Consider the following 27,792-nt stretch of genomic DNA (forward strand, 5'->3'; position numbering starts at 1 on the left):
GGGGCGTACTCCTTCACCTTGCCCGTCTGTGTTTGCGGCCTCCTCAGACCGCGTCTCCAGGCCCCCTTCCGCAGTTCCTGTCTCCTTCGCTGCGTTCCGCTTTTTAGCAACCCCACCCTTGCCAGAGCCCACGAGGTCGGCCCCGCTCCCCCGGAGCGGGTGAGGGAGCCCTAGCGGCGCGCTTGCACGTCCCGGGTCGCCCAGGACTACATTCCCCAGCAGGCCCAGCGGCCGGCGCCGCGGCTGCGGTCAGGTGACCGGGTCGCCTGACCTGCGGTGAGTCAGGGCAGGGAGGGCGGGGCCGTGCTGGCCGCTGCCTCTGGCCCTTGGTCCTAATCCCCCTCTCGGGCCCCTTAAGTTGCAGCTACAACGTTCTTGGCGTTTCTCCGGGTGTTGGGCTCTTCCCTACTCGGATCGTGTCCTAGGAATGTCCTAACTGTACCCGTGGGGAGAACTTCACCCTAAGCCCGGGATTCCACTCCAAGACCTGGAAGTTGACACCTTGGCTGCCCCGCTCCTGGATTTGCCGCCTCCTCTCACCATCTCATTTCTTCTCCCAGGATTGCAGTGGGTTCCCCCCGAGGAGAGCTGACTGCCCTCTGCTGCTGCCGACCTTTTGGCAGAGTTAAGCCAAAATGTCCCCGGAATCTAAAAAGCTTTTCAACATCATTATTTTAGGAATTGCCTTTATGTTTATGTTCACCGCCTTTCAAACTTGTGGAAATGTAGCGGTGAGTTGGAATTTGATCTCCTTCCTTTGAAGTGCTTATCATAATGCATTCCAAAAATGATAATCAACGTTATGTCTAATAATGCGCTTAAGTCGCACCTTTTATTTTGTCACCTACGCTTCCTCGTTTTCCATGATTAGGTTTGATTTCATGTGGCAGACGTTTCTTGTTGGGGTCGTTTATTTCTCTTACTTGATTTGGGGTTTGTATGCTGACCCATTTATATTTTTTATTTATATTAAGGACTACATTAGTACTTGGAGAGTTGAGGGACTAAACCTAAGGCCTAGTTTCAGATGGTCTTCACCCTTCCCCACCCCGCCCCCACACGCCCCTCAATGGTTTGCCTTCTGTTCTGTAGTCCGTTCTCTTCTCTCGTGTTAGAATTTCAGTATTAAGTATTCGGCATCTTGAATTTTTACTCTATTCCAAGTATTTGGAGAGCGACTTTCTGGGGTGAGGGCAATTACAAAAGGTTTTCATTGATTAGTTTTATCTTCCACACAGCAAACTGTCATCAGGAGCTTAAATAGCACAGATTTTCACGGCAGTGGCTATACCAGGTATTGTACTGTATGATTGGTTTTACTTTGTATATCACAGATGTTGCTTAATTTCATCAAAATCACAGACAACGTATTGTAATTAGATTATTACTGATTTTTTTTCTTTATCTAGACTACTTAGGAGAACATAATAGGATGAAGGTGATGAGTTTAGGTTTCATATAGAATTAGACACTGGGTTTGAAATACTGGCTTCAATACTTAATTACTGCGATATCTTAGGAAGTTGCTTCTATGAGCCCAGTTTCCTTGCTCAGATCAATGCGTGTAAAGCGCTTGGCACAGTGGCTGGCATTTAATAAGCACTCAGGTATTGTCATAATTACATCTTCCAAATCCTAAACAGAGGATGTTTTATATGACTTTCGAAATATTTGGTCTTCCTGTTTTTGTGATTTCGTAATTACTAATATATTGTCATCAGGAGTTTTTAGCTTTTTGTTAAGGTGTTTAGGGCCAATTTTACAGGTGGAGAAAATGAAATGAAAAGATCTTCATAAGTCACTAGTACGTTGTGGTTGAAGTTGGGAATGTAATACATACCTGTATGTAAACACTTACAGATTTCTTACTTTCTCTATGGTTAAATACTAGATTGCGGCCAACCCCTTACCCGCTTCCTCCCCAACTGTTCTTATTTGGTTCTGTGTTACCTAACCTAAATCTGACCTTATATATGATAATTGAGAGTAAAAGAATGCTAATGTCCATTTTTTGAAGTGATTAATAATAATACCACAATTTTTTGTAATGTTTTGTCTTCATGTATACTGTAAAGAACAAATGAAAGAACATTTGATATTTTAGAGATTCATAAAAGCCAAAGAATAATTTACTTGGTTTTATAAATAGTGGCTTATAAATGACTCTTGAAATGATTTTAGTCACACTTTGCCACAAGACATATATACTGGGGCCAGGTCTACAGTAGCTGAATAATGTTCAAGTGAGACCGTTAGGTTGAGTTAAATAAATTCTGGTTTAAGCAAGTTTTAACTATGTGATTATTTATAGCAGTGAAATTTCATGCTGTTGCCAGGAGTTGTAGGCTAAATTTGTAGAGCAGATTGGTTGACTAGGGCCTCTGGAGTCAGATTACCAGGGATGGGATTCTGGCTCCACCACTGACCAGCTATGAGGCTGGACTTTTGACACGTTACTTACCCCTCTGTGTTTCAGTTCTCTTTTCTATAAAATGAGGATAATGATACGTTTTTCATAGAGCTGTGTTAGCTGCTCTTATAATTTACTGGTACATTAAAAACCATATTGTCTAAGGCAGACTGATTCAAAGAAACATTTGACAAGACTTCAGTGTTTTGTACAAGTGAAAACTTTAATATGACATTCAGTGTAAGGATATAATTATAAATCCTGACTAAAGAATATGAGTGCTTATTGCAAAACAAACTATAGACTAAGTGGGTTTGAAAAAGTGATCTTTTGACAGTCTTTCAAGAGTTGTTTTTTCCTTTTGTGTGTTGTGTGTGCAGCATGGCAATTATTTATGGAGTGTTCTCTGCTTCAAATTTGATTACGCCGTCAGTGGTTGCCATTGTAGGACCTCAGCTCTCTATGTTTGCTAGTGGTTTATTTTACAGGTGAGTAGTCCAATTTTCTTTCATTTAATGAGAACACCTTCAGCTTCTTTCAAGCACACAGTAAACTTTTAACGAGAACTTGCTGACTCGGATTGAATAGATTATAGGAAGTATTTCAGGGATTTGGTTCTCTACTTGATGCTCAGGGACACCATTGTTTTAATGTGATGGAATTTGTGTATATTTGCTTTCATTTTACCACCAATAAAAATAGCATCCAAAAACCTTTCTCTACAAGAGTTGAAAAGAACTCATGAAGTAATCTTATTTTGTATCAAGTTGACTAATGGGAATTAAAACGAAATAACTGAACTTTTCTTCTGGGCTATAGAACTGCAGTCCCACTATGTACTGAGCTGTTGGCAGAGGCCAATTGCAGACCTTTATTCAATGTCTCAGTTCACAAATTTGAAATAGTACGTTAAGAAATGGATAGGTCACATTTGTCCCCTTTTTGCCAGTACCAGAGAAGCCCTTTACAGGTTGAATTTTTTTCTTTTCTTTTTTTTTGGCTGCGTTGGGTCTTCCTTGCTGCACGCAGACTTTCTCTAGTTGTGGCGAGCAGAGGCTACTCTTCATTGTGGTGCACGGGCTTCGCATCACGGTGGCTTCTCTTGTTGCGGAGCACGGGCTCTAGGCGTGCAGACTTCAGTAATTGCAGTGCATGGGCTCAGTAGTTGTGGCTCGCGGGCTTAGTTGCTCCGCGGCATGTGGGATCTTCCTGGACTAGGGCTTGAACCCGTGTCCCCGGCATTGGCAGGCAGATTCTTAAACACTGTGCCACCAAGGAAGTCCTACAGTCTGAATTTTAAAAGAAGAGATCCCTCAGAATTGATTCCTAGAAGGCATAATTGGCATTCTGTTTCAGGTATTGTTTGACTATAATACGTTGACCTGTTATATTTTAGCATGTACATTGCCGTTTTTATCCAGCCTTTCCCGTGGTCCTTCTACACAGCCTCTGTTTTCATTGGAATTGCAGCTGCTGGTAAGTATTTTGATGTTCATTTTCCCTACTTTCCAGGTCTTATCTAAGAATATTATTTATATGTTTAGTATATAAAGCTAAATGATTTCATTCCCTTGATAAACTTTTGATTTGAATTTTAGTACTTTGGACAGCACAAGGAAACTGCCTGACAATAAATTCAGATGAGCACACTATTGGGAGAAACAGTGGCATTTTCTGGGCACTCCTACAATCCAGGTAATAATTCTTATGGCTCAATCTTTCCTATAATTTTTTTTGTCACACCATTTTTTAGACCCTGGTTGTGTTGAAAACTCAGATCTTCTTGTTTCATGAGTTAAGTTCCTAGGTACATGTGATGGAGATTTAAAATTTTATGGGATTACTTACAAATGCATGGACCTACCTCATTGGAATTTATGACTCGTAAATGGAAAATAATATTAACCATAATGTATTTAGCACCTGCTATACTTTAGGTACTACTGGGCTCTTGAATTTCAATAATCCTCACAACCCCCTGCAATGAGAAGGTATTAGCTCCATTCTACAGATGAGATAACAAAGGCTTAGTTAAAAGTTAACTGATCCAATCATCTGGATTCCAAAGGCCATGTCCTTCCCACCCAGCTATGCCACCTGGTAGCTGTTAACAGTTAAATTTCTAAAGTGAGACTAACTCTATAATGATACAGCATATTATATATTTCCTAAGTAAAAAGCAACAACAGTCATTCTGTCATGGAGTCTGTCCTGACGATTTACCCTCATGAATCCTAAACGCCTAAAATTTTGGCCATGATAAGACTTAACAAATGCAGATGTTGTTTTAAGAGATTGTATATTCTGAAACTGGAGTGTAAGTGAATGATTTCTTCCCTAGGAAAATACTAAATAAAGTATCTCATTAGATGCAGATAACTAAATCATGGATTTTTTTTTCACCAATTCTTTAAAATATAGGATTTTAGAGGAAGGGTAAACTTGTTTCCAAGGAGTCATTTCCAGACCTTCAATAAGTCGCATGTTTCACAGTGAGTCAGGTCTTTGGAGGACAGTCTGAATCAGGCTTCTCTCATGGGGAAGGAGACAGTTCCATCTGGCTCAGTTGAGTTTTTCAGAAAGAGGGTGAAGTTGATGTTTTCAATGACTTAGGGCAGGTGGATAACTTCTTTAATCATGTAGGCCTCTCTTTCTCTTCTTTTACAGGTAATGGAAAAATTATTTCAAAACCCATAAATATGAAAATAACTTCCCAACATCCTCTCCCTCCTTTTCTTCCCCCAGCTTGTTCTTTGGAAATCTCTACATATATTTTGCTTGGCAAGGGAAAACTCACATATCAGGTTTGTCTTATTCACTGTGCCTCATTCAGTAAGTTCAGCGCAAAATAGCTGTTCCACGGAAATGCCCCATATTGCTTTGTTCACATTGTTCTAGTGAACCGTGGTACCCTCAGTCCTCTCACATTTTAGCTTTTAGTCATCTTTTCCCTTGGATTATGTTATTATACTAAGACTACAGTTTATGACTGCACTTCAGGCAGCATCTCAAAGTGTGGGAGAAGGTTATGCTCTGTGTGAGGAGACTAGTCAGTTGTCAGAAGACTTTTTAATTCAGTTGTTTTGTCTGTTCCCTTCTTTGATTAAAAGAATAAGATTAAGTTCTTGTGCTGTTTTTCTTTTGGCTTATTAGTATTTCTCTGACTGAAAGACAAAGAGGGATGTATCCTATTTTTCTCCTTGTCCTAGGTTTTTACTGATGCAGTAAAGTAAGATTTAATGACAAAGTGTGTTGATGGTTATAAACAAACATAGTACTGAACATAATGCTAACTCTGGAATTGTTTGTATGGCCAGTACTATCTACTTTCGTCTTTGTTTTTCTCCCTAGAGAGTGACCGAAGAACAGTGTTTATCGCCCTGACAGTGATTAGCCTTGTGGGAACAGTTCTCTTCTTTCTCATTCGGAAACCAGATTCCGAAAATGTCCTGGGAGAAGATGAATCTTCTGATGACCAGGACCTGGATGTCAACGAGTAAGAAGTTGGAAACATTCCTTTCTATTTTAAACTATATTTTGAGTAGGTCTAGTCTAGGAATTACCAGCCTTTTATAGCCCTAACTGATAATCCAGTGCTGGGCAGAAATGAGGGAAAAGTTTTAAAGCAAATAAGCAGAGAAAGAAGATAAAGGGGAGCTGCCAGGGAGGAGGAAGGGAAAGGAAGGTAGACAGAGGCGGGGAAGGTAGTGAAAAGGTTTGTGGGGGATTTAAGTCTAATCCCAGGTCACCAGCTGTGTGACCGTGGACAGTAGCAATGTTCCCCTGAGTTTCTCTAGGCCTCAGTTTCCTCATTCAATTCAGCAGACATTTCCTGTGTTTTAATGTGTGAGGATATAGGCTCATAAAGTTGTATAGAAAACAGGGCTTCCCTGATGGCGCAGTGGTTGAGGGTCCGCCTGCTAATGCAGGGGACGCGGGTTTGTGCCTCGGTCCAGGAAGATCCCACATGCCGCGGAGCGGCTGGGCCCGTGAGCCATGGCCGCTGAGCCTGCGCGTCCGGAGCCTGTGCTCCACAACGGGAGAGGCCATAACAGTGAGAGGCCCGCGTACTGCAAAAAAAAAAAAAAAAAGTTATATAGCAAACAATCCTCAGTTACTATTTCTTGGATCCAGCCCTAAAATTTTCCGATCATGTGGTACAAGTGAGTGGCAGGGCCATCAGCAGTCGTTACAGATGAGCTGTGGTTACACCCATGCTCTGGATTTTTTTTTTTTTTTTTTTTTTTTTTGCGGCACGTGGTCCTCTCAGTGTTGTGGCCTCTCCCGTTGCGGAGCACAGGCTCCGGATGCGCAGGCTCAGCGGCCATGGGTCCCGGGCCCAGCTGCTCTGCGGAATGTGGGATCTTCCCGGACTGGGGCACGATCCCGTGTCCCCTGCATCGGCAGGCGGACTCTCAACCACTGCGCCACCAGGGAAGCCCCATGCTCTGGATTTTGCAGTAACCTGTGCAGGTAGTTTTCCCCGATGTAGTCCCTACTGGGAAACAATTACACAGTCCTGTTTTTCTAAAAATTGTGAATTACCTTGAGCATATTTCTCTTCTTTTATTTCTTTTTTTTTTAACAAAACTTTTTGTTGTTGTTTTGTTTTGGCCGAGCTGCACGGCACACAGGATCTTAGTTCCCCGACCAGGGATGGAACCCGCGCCCCGTGCTGTGGAAGCACGGAGGCTTAACCACTGGACTGCCAGGGAAGTCCCAACAAAAGTTTATTTTTAAATGTACAATAGGCTCCCAAACAACACTTCATTCTAGCTGTAGGTGGCAACAGATGTTATGACTGGGAAATCCAGATGGTTAAACAGGAATGGAATTAAGGACCATCATTGCCTCAGGCACAAAGAACAGCTTACTTTTGGCCATATTTCTTAATTCCACCTCTGGCCAGGGGCCCTTCTCTGAGGCCTCCTCTCTCTGTTTCTGCTTAAATGTCTTATCTTCCTCATCCATCTCCTTGTCCTGGTCCTTGGGCTGCTTCAGGGGCTGCTTCTTGCCACGTTTGAGGCAAGACATGGCTCCTTCCTCCCCTTCCCCAGACCCTGCCACCGGAAGCAAGGACCTATTTCAATTATAACTAAAACTGTTTGAAACATCACAGATGATTTCTCTGCAGGTTATCATCTAGATTTGAAGAAAGGGGAATGAGAAATCTTCGCCACTCTTGTTCTGCTTTGTGAATTGATAAAATTATGAAGCTTGCCTTATAAGCATTTTACCTATTGTTAAAAATTTTGCATCGAACTTTCTGTGCTGCCTTTTTAAAGCCCAAAAAGGGCATAAAATTCTCCAGTCATAGGATCATTAAGCATTCAAAATTTGCGCTGTTCAGAGCAAAAAATACATGTTTATATAAGTATACAAACATTTATGTGTATATGTACCACATGTGTTTTTTTAAGCACAAACCAATGGATATTGGAGAAGGGGTCTGTGAAGATGAATGCCACAGATTCAACAAAAATTAAACACCCATTCATTCAGCAAATGTTAGGTGTTGGTACTGTGAAGACAAATACAACCTGTCCCTGTTTTCAAGGAACTTTTCTGATAGACAAGGGATCATGTAACTGTCATAAGGTGCTATGCTGAGGGGTACCACTTAGCCTTTTTTAGCATTCTCTGTTTCTGAATTGTCTTCCGAACTTGAAACTTGTGTCTTTATTCTGTAAATAGCACCATGTGCCAGCCATCTTCTAAAGGGGAGGGAAGGAGTAATGAACAAGACAGAGAATTCCCTGTTTTTATGTAACTTAATTGTAGAGGGGCTGGTAGACGATACCCCGTAAAAAAATAGCAGAGTAAGTGCTAGAAGGCAGTGAGAAAGGGGGAGGTGGTGGAGAGCTGGGAGGTGAAAAGGTGTGAAGATCTACTGATGGCCATTGCAGCAGATGCCAGGGGTGGAAAGGGGTGTGGTGGGCACCAGGAATGCCAGAGGCGCCTGGGCCTCTCACAGTGCAAGTAGGAGTGCACTGTGAGAGTAGTGCAGCAGACAGAGAGTTGATTACATAAGGATACAGCAGGAGTTTGGATTTTCTTCTTGGTGTGATTAGAAGCCGCTGAGGAAGTAAGTAGGATCTGATTTTAAAGGATTCCACTTTGTGGAATCCACTTTGAATGATTTGCAGCTGATAGTAGCTGAGTTGATTATATTTTAATAGTCGATAGAGTACAAATCAGTTTCTACTTATTTGGGGCCTTGAGTGTGAAATAGTATAATCCACACCTGATCCTGTCCAAGTACTAGATGAGGGAACTGTCATTAAATGGCATTCACATAGTATTTGCTTCCAGGGAAGGCATGAGTTTTTATGGTGGGGGAAAAAGTTTTCCTGTTGGTTAGAAGATACTACCATTTTTGTGTTAGTAATTTATTTATTTAAGTCAACCAGATCTCCTTTAGGTTTTTTTTTTGCTGTTCTTGTTATTTCCGGTTTGTTTGTTTGTAAATGATATCCTTTAAAGATCTAAGAGGAGTAGACTTGGCTGGTAGGGTAAGAAATGTAATTTCTTAAAAACTTTCTTACCCTAACCTTGTAAATAATTACACTTAAGTTACTTTATCTCAATTAATTCTCACAGGTAAGTGATAGTGTCCCTGTTTTATAAATGAGGAAATGAAAGTTAGAGAAATGAAGTCATTTGTCTAAAACCACACAACTAATAAGTGGCAAAGCAGGCCTCAGCCTCAAAGCCCACGTTTTTAACCCATAGATGACATCGCACCCAACCCCCTACCGCCAACGATGGCGATGCTTTTCAAGAGTTCTAACACTGAAGAACTACCGAGTAGTTCTTACATAGTTGGAGTGGTGGAAGATTGAGCCCTGACAAATTGTTTTTACAGTTTGGAAACAGCGTGGAGGAGATTTCTGTCCTGCCTGAAGTATCATTTGTGAAAAAGACATGCAGGACTCCGTGCCCTAAATTTAATGGGAGGGAAGCGTGCTCCACGGTGGCACTTTAACCACATCGTTCTCTGAAGCAAGGACCTGGGTCATGAAGGGACACCCTGGAGCAGGGCGCGTTGAGGCCACTGAAAGTGTTTGCCAGACCACGTAGAGGACAGCGCTTTTACAGATTTAAGTGAAAATGTGATAGTATTCTTGTTCTCTTTCTCCATTTTCAGGGGAAAAACTTTTCTCTTTTTATCTTTTCAGGTCTGCCCAGAACAATATGACAAAGGCAGTAGATGCATTTAGTAAGTATTTTCTGTGTCTGAAATGCAGGAACTGTTCAGGAACAACTTCAGCATTTGCCTTTCCCCCTTTCCCTGGTAACTTTGGATTGACGATACCCCAGTATTTTCATGCTTCCAGGTATGCCGCTCTGAAATATGCTAGTCTTCTCAGTAAGTATCTCTGTAACGTGGGGGATGTGAGGGATGAAGGGTAATTCCGTGCCCTACCTGAGCACGTGTGTGAGGGGGGCCTGAGGTTAGGAGTTTACCCGAGGAAGTGAGGACACAGACCATTTCTTCGTGCATCGCTTGTCACTCCTCAGAGCCACGCAGGAGCTTGGGTGACCCAATAGCGTGTAAGGCCAATCACGCTCATCTGTTGAGGGTTCTTCCTGACTAAACCTCTCGATGTGCTTTATGTTGTTTTGTTCTCACGACAGTTCTGTGAGTATCATATAACACACACGTATTATTATCTCCATTTTATAGAAGAGAAAACTGAGGCTTAGAGAAATCGTTTACCCAAGGTCAAACAGGGCATTCCTTTCTTGTTATCAGAGGCCTAGAAAGCCACGTTGGCTTCTTTGGTGAACATGGAGTCAGGCAGAGGGAGGCTGATGGCCTTCAGGCTTATGGGATGGTTTGTCCAGCCTCCCTGCTCTATTGCTGAACCCCTCTCTGGATGTCTCTTGATATTAACCAGTTTCAGGATGTCCTTCCTAGGCAGTTGTACAAACTTTGCCTCAACTCCTCTGTGAAATGAGACACTAACACAATTAGGGCCTCATGCCTTTTATCACGGAGCTGGTTGGTTACTTGGTGTAGGGTTCAGTAGTAATAAGAAACTGGGCTGTCAGGTTTGAATGGAGAGAAAGAAGGCAGCGGCCAAAAAGGACAAGACATATGAGGTGCTATAGGGCAAGAACATTTAAATTTAGGTGACGATTCCTGGCAGCTAGGGAGCAGTGTGACATTATGAGGCGGCAAGGAAGCCGAAGGCAAAGAGAGAAAGAAAAAGAATGTCCAAGCTGTTCTGTCTGTGAGTCGGTGGTTCATTTATTATTTAATCGTGACTTTCCTTCAGTTGGTGCCGTGGTAGGTATTGTACAGAAAGGGTTCTCGCTTATCTAGAAGGCGCTTCATTCCTCAGTTGAATGTATATGTGTAATGCGATTCTAGAAAATTGCAATAAAATTTTCTTAAATCTATTTTTTGGTCCTGATGAAAAGTTCCTAAAGTTCACCTGGAAGAATAAACGTCTGTCAATAGCCAATATAATTTTTAAAAAGAACTTTCCCTAATAAATATCAAAACCTGTTATGAATCCATTTGAAAACATTGGAATACAAAAAGCAGTGGAACTGAAGTCTAGACCCACAATGGAATTCGGAATACAGTAAAGCAGTCTTAGAAAAGCAAGGCTAGACAGCTGACTGCATGGGAAAAAATGGAGTCTTACACTAACATTCCAGGTAGATTAAATGTAAAAATGAGGCCATAATAGTAACCGTAAGAAATTAATTTGGTAGAGGAAAGCCCTTCACGCAGGTCTGTCAAACAGGGAAAAGAATGCTCTTTGGGGGACTTCCCTGGTGGCGCAGTGGTTAAGAATGCGCCTGTGAATGCAGGGGACACGGGTTCGAGCCCTGGTCCGGGAAGATCCCACATGCCACGGGAGCAACTAAGCCCATGTGCCACAACTACTGAGCCTGTGCTCTAGAGCCCGTGAGCCACAACTATTGAAGCTTGCACGCCTAGAGCCCGTGCTCTGCAACAAGAGAAGCCACCGCAATGAGAAGCCTGCGCACCACAACGAAGAGTAGACCTCGCTCGCCGCAACTAGAGAAAGCCCGCGAACAGCAACGAAGACCCAATGCAGCCAAAGAGAAATAAATTAGTAAATAAATAAAATTTAAAAAAAAGAATGCTCTTTGGTTACCTAAAATATAAAATTTCGGTCTCTCAAAATCTAATGAGTTAAAATGGCAGGGAAAATATTTACAGTATATGATAGTTATGAACCAATAAGAAAAGCATAAACACTCCAGTAGAAAATATTTATTTTATAAACAAAGGAGAATTATTATAAGCTAAGTATAAGAAATGCAAATTAAGTTTTCTATCAAATTTCAAAAGATAAAAAATAATTCTCAGTATATGGGGCATAGGTACATGCGTAAGACCACAACGCTAAAAATATACACTTGTATTACTTTCTGTGATTTGTCAGTAAGTATCAAAAGCCTTAAAAATGTTTATACCTTTACTCCAGCAATTCCACTAATAGGATTATCCTCAGGAAATAATTAAGAATTTTGGCCAAGATTTAACTACTGTTTATATTAGTGAGAAATGGAAATAATTTAAATATTCAACTACAAGCCATCTATCCAACAGATTACTGTAGCCATTAAGATGATCACTACGAATATTAGAAAATGTTTGTTATGTGAAAATAAATTATAAAATAGTATAAATAGTGGAATTTCTTTTTAATTAAAAAAAAGCATAGAGAAAGTCTGGGAAGAGACCCATTAAGGTGTTAGATTATTTTCCTTAATAGAATAACTTTATTGAGATGTGGTTCATAGTAGTATACAGTTCACCCATTGAAAGTGTATAATTCAGTGGTGTTTAGTATATTCACAGAGTTGTGCAACTGTCACCACAATCAATAACCTATTCAGGGAGTTCCCTGGTGGTCTAGTGGTTAGGATTTGGTGCTTTCACTGCCATGGCCCAGGTTCAGCCCCTGTGCGTGTGGCCAAAATTAAGTTAAAAAAAAAAAAATTATTTTGGCCACGCCATGCTGCTCATAGGATCTTAGTTCCCCGACTCTGGGTTGATTTTTCATTTTCTTGATGGTATCTTTCGAATCACAGAAGTTTTAAATTCTTGATGAAGTCTGATTTAGCTATTTTATCTTTTGTTGTGTGTGCTTTTGGTATCCTAGAAGGCTTTGCCTAACTCCAGGTCACAAAGATTTACTCCTGTATTTTTTTCTAAGACTTTTATAGTTTTAGCTTTTACATTCCGGTCTGTGATCCATTTTGAGTTAATTTTTTGTTTGTTTTGTTTGTTTTTGCGGTACGCGGGCCTCTCACTGTTGTGGCCTCTCCCGTTGCGGAGCACAGGCTGCGGACACGCAGGCTCAGCGGCCATGGCTCACGGGCCCAGCCGCTCTGCGGCATGTGGGATCTTCCCAGACCGGGGCACGAACCCGTGTCCCCTGCATCGGCAGGCGGACTCTCAACCACTGCGCCACCAGGGAAGCCCCATTTTGAGTTAATTTTTATGGATGTTGGGATGTAGGAGTCCAGCTTCATTCTTTTGCATGTGGAGATCAGTTGTCCTAGCACCATTTGCTGGAAAGACTATTCTTTCTCCCATTGAATTGTGTTGGCACCCTTGTTGAAAATCAATTGACTGTGAATGTAAGAGTTTATTTCTAGATATATGTCTGTCCTTATGCCAGTACAATGCTGTGTTGATTATTGTAAATTCTGAAATTGGAAAGCATGAATTTTCAGCTTTGTTCTTTTTCAGGATTGTTTTGGCTATTATTGGTCCCTTGAATTTGCATATGAATTTTAGGATCAGTTTGTTGGTTTCTGCAAATAGATTATATTGGTTTTTTTTTTTTTGATAAACAATTTTTTAGAGAAGTTTTAGGTTCACAGCAAAATTGAGAAGAAGATACAGAGATTTCCCATATATGCCCTGCCCTCACCCGCACATAACCTTCCCCATTATCATTGTCCCTCACCATAGTGGTACATTTATTACAATCAGTGGACCTACAGTGACACATCATTATCACCTAGAGGCCATAGATTACATACATTAGGGTTCACTCTTGGTGTTGTACATTTTATGGGTTTGGACAAATGTATAATGACGTGAGTTCACCATTATAGGATCATACTAGATTATATTTTAAAATTTCTTTTTGTTACCTAAATTTTCTGATTAGTCAAAAGCAGATATGCTTTGCTAATGTAATGTTTTTAATTAAAAATATTGTTTTGGGCTTCCCTGGTGGCGCAGTGGTTGAGAGTCCGCCTGCCAATGCAGGGGACACGGGTTCATGCCCCGGTCTGGGAAGATCCCACATACCGCAGGGCGGCTGGGCCCGTGAGCCATGGCCGCTGAGCCTGTGCGTCCGGAGCCTGTGCTCCGCAATGGGAGACGCCACAACAGTGAGAGGGCCACGTACCGCAAAAAAAAAAAAAAAAAAAAAAATTGTTTTAAACTTTGTTGATCATGTATTTTTTTTCTGGAAGTATGTGAAAATGATTGGTGAAAATATTGCATTTAGTTCACTTTATTTTCGTGAAATTGAAGAAGAAAAAAAAACTATCTTCTTTTGTATATGGAGAAATTCAGGACAGAGTGTGATTTATGTGCGTTTCCTAGTCATCTGTTGAATAGGAACTAAAATCTGGATCCTCAGGCCAAGGATGAGCTGTAGGGGCCACACCACCGCCCCCAGGGCTGAACTGAGGCCTGAGCGCTCCTGCTGCAGAGCTGGCCGCACCAAATAATGTCTCTGTGAGACTGGAGAGCTTTCATTTATTTCCAGGCTGGTTCTGATTTGGGGTGGATTTTGGTTTTGTTTTCCCCCGCCACCTTTTAAAAAAATCTGGATCTGCTATTAGTAGGATCCTAGATAAGTGGCCTTAAATTATGAAATGTGAGCAGGTTCAAAAAAGTTAAAATGTGCAGTTTTTAGAAATGCATTTTCCATTGCAGATTTCAACTAAGTTGAACAACATAGAAATAAACATTAAGGGGATCAGAAACAAATAGGCAGAACTGAAGTTTCAGTCCTCAGATCCAGAGAGAGAATCTCAGGAAGCGGCATCCCAGCTTCTGGTGGTCAAAGAGCTCCGCTGCTGATTCTGACCTAGAGTCCAGTGTTAAAGCTGCCCTGTGACAGTTCCTTAGGGAAGTCAGCACTTTGCCAACTGCTGACTCTCTTAATAGCCTAGCCTTTAATCACGTCTGTTGGAATATTCTGTTGTTTTGTTTGGTTCTATTTCTTTTCTCTGTTTCATGTTTTGTTTGTTTTCATGAGAGCTGGAGAAGGTGTTAGAGAAAGCACAACTCTAGACTGTATTTACACAGTTGAAATCAACATTTTTTTTATAGGGCAGATTTAGTTCATACCTTAACCGTTTGAATCTGAATCATTAACCTCTGTCCCAACGTATTTGTTTATTGGCATTATTGACAAGAGGTGTTTTGGTTGAATGAATGTTTTATAAGTTTTGTTTGATTGATTAAAATGTAGTTAAGTACTCCTAAATTTTTTTTTCCTTTTTTATAGAAAAGTCTCTTAAGTTATGTGTCACCAAGGAGATGCTCCTTCTTAGCATTACAACTGCTTATACAGGTAATGGGATTAATTATGGTTTTGGTTTTCTGTGGCTGCATAATTACAGTAAGGGTTGAAAACAGCAACTGTGTTACTTTCTCACAATTCTGTGCATTGACTGGGCTCAGCTAAATGGTTTTTCTGATGGTCTCGGGGTCTCTTGTGGCTGCTGTTACAGGGTGGCTGAGGCTAAAACTTCCAAGGAAGTTTCATTTGCATGTCTGAACGGGTCTGATGCTAGCTGGGTCTCAGATTTCTCCTTGTGTCTCAGCCAGCTATGTGACCCCCTCCCACACAGGTGAAAGCAAATCATAGGGCCAGCCCAAATTCAGTGTGGGATGATTCTACACAAGAGTTTGAAAACTGGGAGGCCTGGTTCATCCCAACCAGTGATTTTAGGGCAAAATAGAACACTACAGAAAATAATCATGAGTAAATCTGTGTAACTTGGCGTGAATTAAGATAATTTTTAATGAAATGGAATGAGTTCTGTGGCTTACAGCGATAATGTGATGTGATAATAGGTGGAATACTCTTAGGTCTTAAGGAAATCAGTTTCCTTGTAAAAATTGCTCTAATGTGTCAATTATTACTTTTGCTGTTACAGTTGACCCTTGAACAGTGAAGGGATGGATTAGGGGTGCTGACCTCCCCCGCAGTTAAAATCTTCATATAACTTTAGTCCGCCCTTTGTGTCCGTGCTTCCTTATCTGCTGATTGAACTAGCTGTGGATCCTGTAGTCTATATGGACCCACACAGTTCAAACCCGTGTTGTCCAAGGTTCAACTGTATGTGCCTCATCGGTATAAACGTCTTATTTTTAGGTCAAACAGAATAAATATTAAACATCCTCAGAATTCAGTTAAGGTTTTGTAGCGTTAAGGAATCAGGTTTTCTACTCATTTGCTCTAATTTTCTACCCGAATTTTTGGAATTTCTTTTCCTAGGACAGTGTGTTTAATTAAAACTTTTGACTTTAAGCAAAAGTGGATAGTAGTTATTGGTCTTACAGATGTATATCCCTGTTCCCTTGGGAAGCTATTAATAAGGATAATGAGCACTTTAGTTTCACTGTTACAAGTTTATGTTAATTATGTTCTCTGTTCATCCCCTGTCTGCGCACAGAGTGACCATTTTTAACATAAGGGTGTCTTCGCTTATTTGAGTTGTATGCTTTTATCTGAAATGTGTGACAACTGCCGTCTTGTGGCTAGTTCCATGTCATCAGTTAGGTCACGTAAAATTATGCTGTGCTTGGGGAGTAGCATTTCAGCCTGTGCGCATTTTGTTTTATGCGTGTATAGCTCAAATACTACTAGTCACGAAGAAAAACCAGGAAAGGGAGACTGCATTTTTTTCAATACTAAATCCAGCGCTTCCCAATCCATGGTTGGTTGAATCTGAGGCTGCAGAGTCTTGGATATGGAGGGCTGACTATGGGACTTGAGTATCTATGGAGTTTTATACCTAGGGACAACTGTAATTTAAATCTCATTTTTTTCTGAAGGTCTGGAATTGACTTTCTTCTCTGGTGTATATGGAACCTGTATCGGCGCTATAAATAAATTTGGAACAGAAGAGAAAAGCCTCATTGGACTTTCTGGCATTTTCATTGGCATTGGAGAAATTTTAGGTTGGTTTAAGAAAAAAAGTTTTTGCACTAAATCAGTTTGTTACAGAAATTTTAAATGTACTTCACCTCTCTATCCTTGAATTTCTGTTTCCTTGCTTTTATACAAATGGGTATGTCTTTGTTTTTTTTTGTTGTTATCACTGTTCTAAAACTAAATTACAAAACATTTGCCAAATAATTCAAGACAAAACCATAAGTAAGAAAACATGGTCTCTCCCAGCTTTTCCTCTTAAAATACTTAGGGAAGGTGTATTAGAATTCCTGAATTTTTTTAAATTTATTTTTTATTTTTTAGTGTGTTAGTTTCTGCTTTATAGCAGAGTGAATCAGCTATACATATATCCCCATATCTCCTCCCTCTTGTGTCTCTCTCCCACCCTCCCTATCCCACCCCTCTAGGTGGTCACAAAGCACTGAGCTGATCTCCCTGTGCTATGCGGCTGCTTCCCACTAGCTATCTGTTTTAATTTGGTAGTGTATATATGTCCATGCCACTCTCTCACTTTGTCCCAGCTTACCCTTCCCACTCCCCATGTCCTCAAGTCCATTCTCTACATCTGCATCTTTAGAATTCCTGAATTTCTTATTCTCTGAATCTCTGACACCAGTTGGATGTGCGACAATACAGTTCAATTCTGACACTCCTAGAGTTAGCATCGGACTCCACAGGTTCAAGGGTGTAGTCCTGCAAGACCAGCCTCACTTGAGACATCAGTCATTAAGTCCTGGGTCCCAGGCTATCTTCCCTTCTGTCCAGCTTGGCTACACATTCAAGGGTTCCCACCACACCCCTGGAAAATGCTATACTTACTGTTAAAGTTTATTATAAAGGATGCAAACGAACAGCCGGATGAAGAGGTACATAGGGCAAAGTCCAGAAGGGCCCCTAGTGTAGGAAGCTCTGTCCCGATGGAGGCTGGGTGTGGTACCCTCCCGTCATGTGGATGCAGTCATCACCAGGAAGCTTTCCCAAACCTGTTTTGTAGGGATTTAGGGAGATCTCATTATGTCACATGGTTGATTAAATCATCCACCAATGGTGATTAGACTCAGCTTCTACCCCCTCTCCCCTCCCCTGAGATTGGGGGGTGGGGCTGAAAGTTCCAACCCTCTAATCAAGGCTGGGTCCTTCTGACAACCAGCCCCCATCCTGACTATCTAGGGCCACCTCCATACCCCCTCAAGGATCACCTCATCATCATAAACTCTGGTGTCATTGGAAGGGATTAGTTAAGATAACTAGAGACATTCCTTTCACTGAGAAATTCCTAGGGTTTTAAGAGCTCCATGCTGGAAAGTGGAGAGGAGGAGAGGACAAGGCAAAGACCAAATCTCTTTTTATTATACCGCCAGGTATTCCTTATTCAGCAATGATCCGTTCAGTACTTGCAGTATATTGGGTGTTGTGTCACATATGAGGAACTTACCAATTCAGCACGTATTTGTTGGGAATCCATTGTATGAACAAAACATGGAGCTTATATTCTTGGGGAAGAACACAGACAATAAAAAACATTGGAAACTTAGAATGTCAGACAGTGATAAGCACTATGGAGAAAGCAGACTTGGGTGTATTTTTGTTCCCTAATTCAGCAGTCCCCAACCTTTTTGGCACCAAGAACAGTTTCATGGAAGACAGTTTTTCCATGGATGGGGGCGGGGGGCATGGTTTCGGGATAACTCAAGCACATTACATTTACTGTGCACTTTATTTCCATTATTATTACATTGTAATATATAATGAAATAATTATACAACTCACCATAATGCAGAATCAATGGGAGCCCTGAGCTTGTTTTCCTGCAACTCGATGGTCCCGTTGGGGGTGATGGGAGACAGTGGCACCTGACATGTGTTGCTTATGTCCAGTCTGCTCCATAAGATGCAGCTTAATTGTCACGTGGCACTCACTGATAGGGTTTTTTTTTTTTAGCAATTGATATTGTCATATTTTTGGAGTTTAGCAATCCTAATAGGTGTGCTGTGGTATGATTTTAATTTGTAATTCCCTAATAGTATATGATATTTTTGTATGATTTTTACTATCTGTATATCTTTTTTGGCCAGGTGTCTTGTTCAAATCCTAACTCATTATTTATTTATTTATTTATTTTTGGCTGTGTTGGGTCTTCGTTTCTGTGCATGGGCTTTCTCTAGTTGCGGCGAGTGGGGGCCACTCTTCATCGCGGTGCGCGGGCCTCTCACTGTCATGGCCTCTGTTGTTGCGGAGCACAAGCTCCAGACGTGCAGGCTCAGTAGTTGTGGCTCACGGGCCTACTTGCTCCGCGGCATGTGGGATCTTCCCAGACCAGGGCTCGAACCCGTGTCCCCTGCATTGGTAGGTGGATTCTTAACCACTGTGCCACCAGGGAAGCCCCACTGATAGGGTTTTGATATGAGTCTTCAAGCAACTGGTTTATTATGGTCTCTGTGCAGACAGACCTCTCTGCTAATGATAACCTGTATTTGCAGTCACTCCCCAGCGCTAGCATCACCGCCTCAGCTCCCCCTCAGATCATCAGGCATTAGATTCTCAAAAGGAGCATGCAACCCAGATCCCTCGAATGCACAGTTCACAGTAGGGCTCATGCTCCTATGAGAATCTAATGCTGCTGCTGACCTGACAAGAGGCGGAGCTCAGGCAGTAATGCGAGCTATGGGGAGCGGCTGTAAATATGGAAGAAGCAGCTGGCCTGCTGCTCCCCTCCTGCTGTGGGGCCCGGTTCCTAGCAGGGCACCGGTACCCCTCCCCTAATTTATTGCCAACACCTGGCACGTGTGTGTGTGTGTGTGTGTGTGTGTGTGTGTGTGTGTGTGTGTGTAAACATGTTAATACAGTTACAGAACTTGTTTTAATGTCTTTGCTCATTCTAACATCTGCAACAGCTCTGGGGTAGTGTTGTTTTATCCTTTACAACTTTATCGAGACATAATTCACATGACGTGTAGTTCACCAGTTTAAAGTATACAGATGAGTGTTTTTTAGTATATTCACAGGGTTGTACCGCCATCACTGTAATCTAATTATAGAACATTGTCATCACCCTTCTCCAGGAAACTGCTAATCTACTTTCTCTATAGATTTGTTTATTCTGGACATCTTGTGTAAATGGAATCATACAATATATATAATCTCTTGTGTCTGGCTTCTTTCACTTAGCACAATGTTTTCAAGATTTTCCCATGGTGTAGCATGTATCAGTACTTCATTTCTTTTTCTTTCTTTATTTTTTACTTCATTCCTTTTTATTATCAAATAATATTTAGTTGTATGGATCTACTACATTTTATTTATCCATTTATCATGTCACAGACATCTGGGTTGTTTTTGCTTTTTTTTTTTTTTTTTTTGCGGTACGCAGGCCTCTCACTGTTGTGGCCTCTCCCGTTGCGGAGCACAGGCTCCGGACGCGCAGGCTCAGCAGCCATGGCTCACAGGCCCAGTCGCTCCGCGGCATGTGGGATCTTCCCGGACCGGGGCACGAACCCGCGTCCCCTGCATCGGCAGGCAGACTCTCAACCACTGCGCCACCAGGGAAGCCCTGTTTTCGCTTTTTGGCCATTATGAATAACGCTGCTGTGAACATTGGTGTATACTTTTTGTGTGAGCTTACGTTTTCATTTCTCTTGCATGTAAACCCAGCACTAGAATTGCTGGGCCATGTGCTAACTCTGTGTTTGACTGATTTGTCTGCTTACGATGGGTCCTGTCTTCCTGTCTCTTTGCATGCCTGGTAGTGTTGTGGATACGAGCCATTGTGAACCGTACCTTGTTGGGTGCAGGATGTTCTTTATATTCCTGTTAACGTTCTTGAGCTTTGTTCTTGGATGTGGTTCATTTACTTGGAAACAGTGTGATTTTTTTTAGGTCTTGCTTTTAAAATTTGTTGGACGGGATCAGAGCACTGCTCAGACTAGGGCTAATTATCCCTCACCCCTGATGGAAGACGCTTCTGTGTACACCCAGTGCCCGTGAATAATAAGATTTCCAGTCTGGCTGGTGGGGCCAGGCACTCTTCCCTGCCCAGGGCAGGGCACTAACACCTCTAATCCTCTTGGAAGTTTCTTTCCAGGCCTCTGCTCATTTACTCACATCCTGTGCTGATCAGCTGTCCTTTCTTATACTCTGTCTTGGGGACTCAGGCACCTTATCTCCCCAGACTCTCAGGTCTGTCTCCTCAACTCAGAGAGGCTGCGGGCCTCCACCTGCCTTCCCTCCTCTCCTCCCTCTCCCTCCCTGCAGCCCACAGCCTCTCAGTCAGCTGGGGCAGGTGTGGGCCTCACCTCATTTGTTTCCTGACTCTCAAAGATCACTGCCCTTTGTCGCGTCTTCAAAACCATTGTGTCATATTTCTGGTACTTTTTTTGGCATGTGGGGGAGTGGGTCACCTGTGTGCATTTTGTGATCTGTTTTGTCTTGTTTATTTTTAGTCCATTTGCGCAGCCGTGGCATTTTTCTACAGTAACTACCTTCTTCTTCATTGGCAACTCCTGGTCATGGTGATGTTTGGGTTTTTTGGAACTGTTTCCTTCTTCACTGTGGAGTGGGAAGCTGCTGCCATTGTAGCCCGGGGCTCTGTTAATAACTCTGTTTCAACAGTTATTTCTTACTTTCTATATTTGTGCCTTCTTTCTTTCTCTCTTTTTTGATTAAATTAGCTATTGTTTTGTCCGTTTATTTTTTCAAAGAACTAAGATTTTGATATAGTAACTTGGCCTTGGGTTTTTCTGTTCTCTACTTCATTCATTTTATAGGTGGAAGCCTCTTTGGCCTGCTGAGCAAGAATAATCGTTTTGGTAGGAATCCAGTTGTGCTGTTGGGCATCCTGGTGCATTTTATAGCTTTTTATTTAATATTTCTCAACATGCCGGGGGATGCCCCTATTGCTCCTGTTGAAGGAACTGATAGCAGTGCTTACATCAAACCCAGGTACAGTGACTCTCCTTTTTCTAGTAATTTAAGGAAGAGTGGGAGGTAGAGGATGGCTAGGAATTTAGAATGGAGCAGTTAATCCTTTTCTGCAAGTCTGTTATCTTTAAAAGGTCATCTGTCAAGTGTTAATGAAGCCAGAATGAGTTTAGATAGGAATCCATAGAGAATCCCAAGGTATTTTTCTAATTGCTGGTTTTAACCTTTCTCCCCACTAAATCTTTTTCTTGACCTGTGAAGGAGCACATAAGTATCTGATTTGAACTTTATATCTCTGCCTTTCAACCAGTGAAATGTCTAGAAATTTGGGCCCCGAGGAAGAGCAATGAGGAGCGAGGGGTGATCTGCCAGCTGAGCCAGCCACCCTGTTCTCTCACAGTGTCCACAGGAGCTTTGAGGGTGTCATTTTTTTGCACTCAACTCTCAGAGTCATTGTAGATGTGAGTGTTTATGTCTAGATCCACAGTCCAAGAGCAGCTCTGCCCCAAACACAGTGTTTGCTTCCCCAATAGTTAGTAGACCAGAGTTTGCTAGACTGTGAAGGTGAGTGCGTTTGAGCATAAATTCTGACTTTGTAAATTCCAGTATTTATTCATACTTGTTTCATAGTGTTTAAAACTTGAAAGTAAAATGCTTTTGTGGGTGAGTTGTTTCTACATTTTAATCAACTCTAACAAATATTGTTAATGCTCACTCTAAATTAATTTTGTTTTATTCAGCAAAGAAGTTGCCATCTTCTGCAGCTTCCTGTTGGGGCTTGGAGACAGCTGCTTCAACACCCAGCTGCTTAGTATTCTAGGTTTTCTCTATTCTGAAGACAGTGCACCGGCTTTTGCAGTCTTTAAATTTGTGCAGGTAACCTCTTCTTCAGATTGTGTTTAAAGCAGGGTCTATTTTTTTTTTAGCAAACTTTGTTTTCTTAATATTTCTTAAATGAAAGTCAAGGACAACCTTTAAAAGGATTTATGGGACTTCCCTGGAGGTCCAGTGGTTAAGACTCTGCACTTCCACTGCAGGGGGCGCAGGTTTGATCCCTGGTCAAGGAACTAAGGTCCCACATGCTGCATGGCGCGGCCAAAAATAAAAAATAAAATAAATAATAGGGCTTCCCTGGTGGCGCAGTGGTTGAGAGTCCGCCTGCCGATGCAGGGGACGCGGGTTTGTGCCCCGGTCCGGGAGGATCCCACATGCTGCAGAGCGGCTGGGCCCGTGGGCCATAGCTGCTGAGCCTGCGCATCCGGAGCCTGTGCTCCGCAACGGGAGAGGCCACAATAGTGAGAGGCCCGCGTACCGCAAAAAAAAAAAAAAGCATTTGTGATTAGAGTTAGGAAGCAATGAGTAGTGTGATCTTTTTTGCCGCATCACTTGTATAAGAGATTTTATGTTCTGGTCTCTCTGTGGCTCAGACTTCCTTAGATACCAGAACTCATAGTACACACATGTAACAGGAGTGTTTCACACTGTTCATGCACATTATTTTATAACTCCTGTTTTTTACAAAATACCATTTTAAACAGTAGCTTACTTGATTGTTCCCAGCTCTCAGCAGGAGTTTGTGGTGCATGTTTGTGAGCTAGTGACCAAGGAAGTGCCATGTAGATGCAGAAAGAGCAGGGAGCCGTGCAAGGCACAGGAAGCCTTGGGTCAGAGAGCGGTGGGGCTCTTTGTGGAGCGGCTGGGTCACCTGTGTGCATTTTGTGATCTGTTTTGTCTTGTTTATTTTTAGTCCATTTGCGCAGCCGTGGCATTTTTCTACAGTAACTACCTTCTCCTTCATTGGCAACTCCTGGTCATGGTGATGTTTGGGTTTTTTGGAACTGTTTCCTTCTTCACTGTGGAGTGGGAAGCTGCTGCCATTGTAGCCCGGGGCTCTGACTACCGAAGTATTTGATGAAGGGTGCGCACGAGAGGAGGCTGCCTCTTCAGACAGCTCGGCTGGGCGGTAAGGCCCGCTCTCATCTTCACAGTACATTGGAGGATGTTTAGGATGGAAAATCAGAGATTTAAGACTGCTAAATCTGCCAGAGTTGGTATTCAAGTTTACAGATGTTAGTTGTTTAAAACTAGTGGAATAAGGGAGACTTGTACTGTCGATTATGATTGTTCAAAGATGTTGTTTTTTCAGTTCATCTGTCTCGCGTTCCTTTTGATCATGTTATAAACGTGTAGGTGTTTTCTTCTCCCCCTGTTCTCTTTGAACGATCGTGCTTTGATTGAAACTACTAGGCCATATGTCATATAAAGACTCCTGCTGGGTATGGCGTATGTGGTACTATGTAATAAAAGGGAGCATATGCCACCCCACACGTGTCTGGGAATGACATTTAAATAAATCATGTGATGCTGAAATGGAATCTTTGAAAAGATTTGCACATTCTTTCTCTTTAAATGTTTTTGTTTGATAAAGTTTTCTTACCTTGTAGTTCATAGCAAGGGGGGCGCTAATCAAGTATTATGAAATGGGGTAAAAATTGTCTTAAGTTTTAAAAACAGGAATCTAACATTTGTAGATGAACAAAAACACATTTACTGGGGGAGGGTTTTGCTAGTAATTTTCCTGGAGGATGCAACGCATTAAAAAAAACCCCGAACATGTAGTGAGGTCTAAGCTATGGTGGCAGGCTGCCGTCACTTACATATCTTTTTACAGCAGACACCATTCCATAAGTGTGTCTGGGAATGGAATGTAACTATCTGGGGAGATGTTTAAATGGAAATGTTAACTTTTTTTTTTTTTTGCTGTATACGGGCCTCTCACTGTTGTGGCCTCTCCCGTTGCGGAGCACAGGCTCCAGACGCGCAGGCTCAGCGGCCATGGCTCACGGGCCCAGCCGCTCCGCGGCATGTGGGATCTTCCCGGACCGGGGCACGAGCCCGTGTCCCCTGCATCGGCAGGCGGACTCCCAACCACTGCGCCACCAGGGAAGCCCCTGTCACCATTATCTTTTCCGAACATTTTCATCATCCCAAAAAGAAGCCCCGTGCCTGTTGGTAGTCATTCCCCGTTCTCTGGCCTGGCACTGGCAGTTACTCATCTACTTTCTATCTCTGTGGATTTGCCTATCGTGGACATTTCATATAAATGGGAAAGCTCACTTTTGAAAGTCATGCTTAACTGTACAAATGAAGACTTTTATGGCAAAGTAAATTTAACCAAGAAGACAGACAATATTTTGTTTTCCATTGTTTTTAAAAGCCAGCTTAGAAATTTTATGGAGTGTGATGTTCAGACTTGATGACAATTGCAGGGGGTCGGAAAGCTCTGTAGTTAGCTGGGACCCTTAGAGAAGTTTCATTTGTATGCAACACTAAACTCTTTTGCCCCAAGTTGTAAAGTTTTGGTTTTCTTTCTTGAAGTTGAGATAAACTCAGTTGTTAGTTGATTTTATATAAATAATTTGTAAATGCTATTTCAGAATTAATAACAAATGATTTTATTATCTCCTTAAGCACATCATTGTTTACCCAGTTGTGTTAGTTTTCTATCACCACCATATGACACATCACCCCAGAACTTAGCCACTTAAAACAGCGCCTATGTATCTTCTCACAGTTTCTGTGGGTCTGGAATCTGGGCGTGGCTGAGCCAAGTCCTCCAGCTCAGGGTCTGTTACGAGGCTGAGGTCAAGGTGTTGGCCGGGTGCCCCCCGGGGGGAGGACCTGCTTCTCAGCTCTCTCGTGTGGTCCTGGACAGGAGGCAGTTCCTCGCAGCCTGTTGGACTAAGGGTCTTAGTTTCTCACGGTTGTCCTCAGGCAGCTGTCCTCAACAAAGCAAGTGGGAAAGCCAAAGGCAGGTGCCAGCAGGCCAGAAGTCACCATCTTTTATAACTTAATCTTGAAAGTGACATCTCCTCACTTCTGCTGTATTCTCTTTACTAGATGCAAGTCACTAGTTCCTGGCCACACTCAAGGGAGGGGGCGGGGGTTACACCAGGGAGTGAGTAGGACCAGTAGTGGATCCCCAGCACCGTCTCACAAGGCTGCCTGTCTCGCGTGTCAGCTGGGAACTGGGTCCTGCACTCCCGTGTCGCTCATTCTCCCAGGCTCGGGCTCCCTTTGCCCCTGATGGATCTGCAAAACTAGGCGGCAGAGGTTAAATAGCCTCTGTTAATGCCGCTGAGTACCTCCACCCAAGGCAGCTGTAGCCTCTCATCTCCACTGCTAGGATTCCTGGTAACTTGTCAAAAGGGAAATGAAACGGAGTGAGGTAAGTGGGTCAGAAACACAACTTCTGGGCTGCCTCCCTCCCATTGCTGTGTGTGATGGTATTCACGTTAAGTTCTGTACTCACATTTTGTGTTTTGAGGGTTTGGTTTTGTTTTTTACTCAGTTTTTGTGCCTATAAATAGTGTTGACCTTGGTGAGCTCTTTATTTGACTGGTAACAGTAAGCTCATCTTTTAAATTTGTATCATTATTTGAGTTTAAAATGGAATATGATGAAATAAAGAGTTTAATTTTTATGCTCATCTTATGGACTCTGTCAAATAATCTATCTTCATGCCTCTAGGTAAGTAAAAGTCTTCGCTTTGTCTCACATGGGTGTGTGTGTGTGTAAATATGGGTGTGCCGCTCTTTTGCTACAAACTTCATACGGTGTGTATGGAAATTTGGCTTAGCCCTTGAGCAGCCTTTACTGAGTCACAGATGTTTCTCTCTGTGAAGAGGTTCCCCTCCCACGCCCTATTTTCTTCCCATACCCAAAGGCTTGGAAACCTCAGAACCTAGGCTTTGGCTCTTTATCCCGAGGGTTTCTTTCCTCTGGGAGTTTTGGCTGGTTGGTTGGTTGTTGATTTAATACAGAAAAATCCCTTGGAAATTTTTAAGTTCTCAGAATACAGAAAAGTTGCCAATGAAACAGAAAAAAAAGTGTTGGTGAGGATATAGAGAAATTGGAATCCTTGGGAGGTAGGAAGATAAAATGGTGCAGCCTTTATGGGAAAAAAAAGCTAACACTAGAATCACCGTATGATCCATCAATTCCATGTTTGGGTGTGTACCCCAAAGAATGAAAGCAGGGACTTGAAGAGAGATTTGTACAATCTTGCTGGTAGCAGCATTATTCACAACGGCCCAAGTGTCCATCAGTGGATGAATGGGTAAACAAGGTGTGGTCCATACATACAATAGTATCCTGCATGCTATTTAATGGGGGCAGAGCCGCCGCACGCTTAGCACGCGGCAGTTAACGCGAGACCCTGAGTGCGAGACCAGGGTTAGAGGTCCCGCTCAGTCAGCCTCGTTGGGGTCCTCGAGCGGAGAGTACAATGAGAGCTGATGGAGGCCTTCTCCCTGGGGCCCTCCGGCCTTGGGATGGGCGGGTGAGGTGGGGGCCTGAGGACGGGCTGAGGGCTGTGTCCCACAGAGCTCCAGAGCCCTCCCCTCGGCTGCCCGCTGGCTGGGACCAGGCCTTGAAGCAGCAGCTAACCTCTCCCCATCCCTCCCTCGGCAACCTGATGGCGGCGGCAGTCTCCATGGGTCACAGACCATGGAGGCCTCAGCACCTGGAGTATGTGGACATTGCCATTAAGGTAACAGCTTCAGGGAATTCCCTGGTGGTCCAGTGGTTAGGACTTGGCGCTTTCACTGCAGTGGCCCAGGTTGGATCTCTGGTTGGGGAACTGAGATCCCGCAAGCCGCACCAGAAAAAAAAAAGGTAACAGCTTCAACCAGCTTCAGTCTCTCAGTTCAAGTTTCAAAAATTGGTCCAGCTTAGATCCGTTGTCTCCCGCTAGGAGGTGGCCAGAGGTCAGGGTTCAGTTGCAAGGACACTGCACATCATTACTTCAGGTCCACTTCTGTGGCTGGGGCTATTCTCAAGGGCAATTGTTTGTGACCTGGGACTTCACCTGATGGGTATTTGCTACAACATGTATTCCTATCGATCCTATACAACGGATCCCCTCCAGTTTAAATGAGAAGCCTGAGTCCGGCTGGTCCTGGGCCCCTGGCTCCCTCAGTGATGACGGCTGGGCAGGGTCTGGGGACCTGGTCCCGAGGGCACTACCAGATTTGCCTTCTCAGCCGGGCCTGGGCACTGGCGGGAGGACCCAGACTGGGGTGCTGGACGAACGCTCCCAAGCAGGGTGACCGGCCTGTGCAGGGACCCCCTACTTTTAGCCAGGGCCTGGATCTCAGAGGGTGAAAGTTGAGCCTTGGGACCTTGCCCTTTCTCGTCAGAACAGAGAATAACATTTGTTTTGGTGGAGGGTTACAGGAACCTGTGATCTGACCATGCCCTGGC

The 27,792-nt window shown here is 42.9% G+C and overlaps 1 protein-coding gene across 2 annotated transcripts; it reads left to right on the forward strand.

The window, feature by feature from the left end:
- Positions 1-25,933, forward strand: MFSD11 (major facilitator superfamily domain containing 11). 2 transcript variants are annotated; one of them, XM_082679035.1, is made up of 14 exons: positions 1-276; positions 561-731; positions 1,239-1,294; positions 2,791-2,898; positions 3,807-3,886; positions 4,009-4,105; positions 5,156-5,214; positions 5,762-5,906; positions 9,589-9,629; positions 14,938-15,003; positions 16,494-16,619; positions 21,375-21,549; positions 22,269-22,404; positions 23,276-25,933. In XM_082679035.1, exons 2-14 carry the CDS (start codon positions 636-638, stop codon positions 23,438-23,440), a joined length of 1,350 nt encoding a protein of 449 aa, XP_082535161.1. In that variant the 5' UTR covers positions 1-276; positions 561-635; the 3' UTR covers positions 23,441-25,933. The 2 variants fall into 2 exon arrangements, with proteins under 2 accessions (XP_082535161.1, XP_082535160.1); XM_082679034.1 differs by lacking the exon at positions 1-276 and having other exon boundaries at positions 318-731.
- The last annotated feature ends 1,859 nt before the right edge of the window (positions 25,934-27,792 follow it).

This window comes from Grampus griseus (genome assembly GCF_964374135.1).
Source record: "Grampus griseus genome assembly, chromosome: 20".
NCBI lineage: Eukaryota > Metazoa > Chordata > Mammalia > Artiodactyla > Delphinidae > Grampus > Grampus griseus.